The following is a 4,148-nucleotide window of genomic DNA, read 5'->3' as shown; positions in this document are numbered from 1 at the left end:
TTCCCTCCTCCTCCTCCTCTTCTCCCTCTCCTCTTTTACTTCTTTCCCCTCCCCCAAAACCAGTGGTTTTTACTTTAACTTGTCAAGTATTTCACAGTTTCTCAAGTATTTAGCAATGAGGATCTAATTGGAAAGTGCCAGGTTCTTTTTTATTACACTTTATCAATATTGTTAAGGGAATGATGTAATTGTTTGGGGTTTGGTGAAGACATTCCATGTCACTTCAGTGTTAATACCAGGCTGGAGCCTTCCTTGTCTGCCTGCATAAGCTAGATAAACACAGACCTGTGTGCTTTCTTCTCATCTCAGGATACTTACTCAGAGAGATCTTGGAACATATGCCTGTTCCGAGCTAAACATTTCACTTTTCATTTTATCCATGTGCCAGAAATCCATTCCTTGGATAAACACTTTACATACTGACACTCTTAAAGTCACTAAACACGATAAATAAAGAGAGAATACATCATTTCAGAACCGATTAAACATTTTCTCACTTGTGACAAATGAACAGCTATACAGTGTATGGAGTCCCTGGAGCAGACATTCCATTTTCTTTGTCTTTATTTTGTGTGGAAGATTAACTTTCCATTTCAGCTCATCTATTGCACAATTGAGCTTTTCTAAAATACACATTGCTGCATTTTCCCCAAATCATTATTCATTTTAGAAACATTTTTGTTGTTATTGCTGCAAGACCTTTTCTTTTAGACTTTCATATTTTTATAGAGATATCAGCTTTAATATTTTGTGCTCAAACAAACAAAAAAAAGAACCAAAAAAAGAGAATTTGTATTTTTTCATGTAGACCTGAACTTACACATGGGCTGAAGTTATCTACTTCAAAAAGGAAAATGCAAGCACATTAATCAAATTAATTTTGCTCCATCTAATCCATCACTTTTCCTTGCACTACTTGCTTGTCTAGTCATTCTATGCATTGCTCTTCTACCTATGATTAGCCAAATGTAACTAATCTTTTATTTAGATTTCTAAGCTCTCATCTTTTTCACTACCCGCCCCACCAAAAAAGATCCCAAGCATTTTATTTCTAAGCCCAAATAAAAATCTTAGTGAAATAAATCCACATAATACTAAAAGTATACCATTCTTCAATATTTTAACAAATACCATTAATCTGATTAAGAATTTCAGTGGGAAGGTGGAAGGAAGAAAGAAAGCAAGCGAAATGTAACCTAGATAACAGTAAAAATATCACTTTGCCCTAACGTTGCTCTGGCATAGTTCCTAATGTGTTCCACAACAGGTTTTGCATGTGACGTTATCCTTGCTAGATATTCATAGTAAAGAGGAAAAATGAAGACGAACTTTCTTCTTTGACAAACTATTACATAAAAGGAGCCGCTGCACTCAACATCGCGAGAGAAGAAAGAATTAGGACAAGTTGGAAGGAGCAGACCAAGCTGAATCAGAATCCAGGGAGCAGTCTGCTTTCTTCCCCCATATTGTGGATGGTAGATATAGCAATAGGAAGTTTTTGATGTGATGGTTCCAGTGCGGTCAAAGAAAAAAAAAAAAGGAGTGAATTAGACACCAGAAGACAGTGACAAGTCACAAGATTTCTAAACAGATTGCAAATTACCCTTGTCCTTAGATATCTGTCAGCTTTGGACATGTGGTCTAATCCATTTTCCACAGGCGAAACAATTTCCTTAAAAGAGCAGTCAGAGATCACAAAAATCTCTTCTAACAGCAGTTTCTTCTCTCAAAGTTTTATTGTGAAGGAGACTTTTAAGGATAAGAATTATGTAAGTCAGCAGTTAAACAAACCTGAGAAATGTCAGGAATGCCTTTCATATACTTGAGAAAGAGGTGTGATGCTAAGCCAAAGCAATACTCGCTTTGTTCCATTTTTTCCATCATGATCCCACATCACTGATGTAGCACTCAAGGGCCTACCATCTCGTTCCAAGAAAGACAGGAGCTTCTTGTGGCAGAAGAACATCCACTCTCCCCTTGCTTTCCTTTTCAGGTACTATCTTTAGTACATGGCCCAAGGGAAAAAAGAGAGATGTGGTGCTGTACCAGAAAAGATATCAACTGCACTGTGGTGTCACAGCAGGTAGACAATTTGAGCATTGGGGCCATAGAATGATTAACAAACCGTAGTAAGAACTAGAACCTTTTATAGCAGTATATTTTACTGGAATCCTATTGAGAGACTTCCCAGCTCTGGGAATATATAATGAATATATTCATTAGCGTATTCAGTGGCAGCTGTTGCTAGTACAAAAAGAAGATATTTTTAGTGAAAGGAAAACAAACACAGACTGTCAGTTTCACTAAACCTGGACTGTAAATGGTGTGTGTCATATTTTGGTCTTTTGCTGGGACAGATAAAAATCTGTCCCATTTCAATACTGCTTCTGGAGAACATTGCCAAAGAATCAGCAGAAACCACAAGTTGCGCAATGCAGTGAAGTTCCGAATTTTGAAAACTCTCTCAACTGCACACATCTGTAATGAAATTTAATGAAGTATTTTGCTTTCTGCCACAAAAAAAACCCCCACTATTAGAAGATCTATTACTAATTCTACAAAGGAAGTCACATATAATTATACATAGCATTAGTATATTAAAAAAAAGATTTCCATTATTTATTTTAAAGCAGATATTTTATAAGCACAGGAAGTGCTACCTAATCAATAAGAGTGGTCTGGGGAGTGCTACATGTCTGTCAAATCACCATGATTCTGGTGTAATAGGAACAGTTTTCTCGGAGTACAAATGGTATATTCTGAATTTATTTATATAAGGTACATGCATTTTTGGAAAGACAGGAGTCATGTGCAATATTTCTCTAAAGGTAGGCTGTATGTCTATATTCCTCCATTTTTTTTTTCTAATTGTCAAATTAAAAATGACAATAAATAAACATCACTTAATTTTCTGAGTGCATTTCTCTTACTATTCAAAAATACCATAATGCTAGCTACCAATACAGCAACTTCTACCAAAATATATTTTTCAAAGAAAGGTTTTACTACATTCTTCTTTCTTACCTTTTATGTGCTTCTGTCAGTGACTTCTCTTCATTTTCTTGGTCTACTTTAGCTGTAAAAATACAATCAAAGAATTAGCTATAAGATGAAAGAAAAAGATGTTGTTCAGGATAATGTTCATTGTAAATATGTCATGTATAAAATGTATAGAAACCACCTGAGGATATACTCACATACATCAATTCTGAAAGAAAAAAAAAAACAAAGAAACCAAAGACACCCCACACAAACAAAACTACATTAATTTTGATATCCCTATTAAAAAACACCCCAAAACCACCACCATAAAAAAAACCCTCAAAGCATGTTTTAAAAATTAGAAAAAAAATCTTGCAGTAATACAAACAACCACCAAGTCAGGAAAGTGACTGAAAAACAGATCTTAAAAAATTGTTCTGAACACTTAGCAAATAGGGAACTGGTCTACCAAGAGAAGGAAAAGCTGAGTGAAGAGCAGGAAGGATTCAGCCTTATAGCTTTTCTAAAAGTTGCTTGATAGTTACAAATAAAAGCTCTCTTCCCTTTCCCTGCATGCATATCAGTTTGTGGAGTACTAGGGCCATAGCGGGCTCATACTGAAAACGTGACTGTTTTTATATGAAGCAAATTATCATTTGGTGATCATGTGAAAGAAATTAAAAATACGAAAAAGTCACTGCAACACATCGGTGAAAAAATAATCTCTCTTTCATGCATTCTCTCATATTTTATTTTGTACCTCTTTCATTTAACTTAGATGGGTATTCGGATACACGAAATCTACAAGAATATGCATATTAACTTTGGCATCACCAATGTGCAAAGCAATAGTACAAAGCGCTCTGTGCATATGTGCTTTGGTGAGATTTATACTTATATAGTCATTCAGGTAGCACAACTTAAATCTATTTAAGATCTGCACGCTTTAGCCAAAAGCTTTTTAGTTTGGAACTTGATTCAATCTGCTGGACTACTGGCCTGCTAATTTGGAAGGAGAATTTTAGGATTCCCAAGAGTCAGTGGGTTTTGGGACATGAAGAGGCTCTGAACTGTCCTGGAAACAAATGTCAATGGTACAGAATTCATATAGAAATCCAAAATAGAAGGGTAAAACATTTAAGCTATTTTTCATTCCACTTTCCCTA

At 35.3% G+C, this 4,148-nt stretch overlaps 1 protein-coding gene across 1 annotated transcript in view; it reads right to left on the bottom strand.

The window, feature by feature from the left end:
- FMN2 (formin 2) overlaps positions 1-4,148 on the bottom strand; it is a 162,720-nt gene that overhangs the window by 29,703 nt on the left and 128,869 nt on the right. The window contains exon 15 of the mRNA XM_009893653.1: positions 3,025-3,076. Coding sequence (XP_009891955.1) covers positions 3,025-3,076 — 52 coding nt within the window. The remainder of the gene's footprint in view (positions 1-3,024; positions 3,077-4,148) is intronic.

The sequence above is a fragment of the Charadrius vociferus genome, unplaced genomic scaffold (assembly GCF_000708025.1).
Source record: "Charadrius vociferus isolate BGI_N301 unplaced genomic scaffold, ASM70802v2 scaffold309, whole genome shotgun sequence".
NCBI classification, from domain to species: Eukaryota; Metazoa; Chordata; class Aves; order Charadriiformes; family Charadriidae; genus Charadrius; species Charadrius vociferus.
This window is presented reverse-complemented; position numbering and strand designations above follow the sequence as displayed.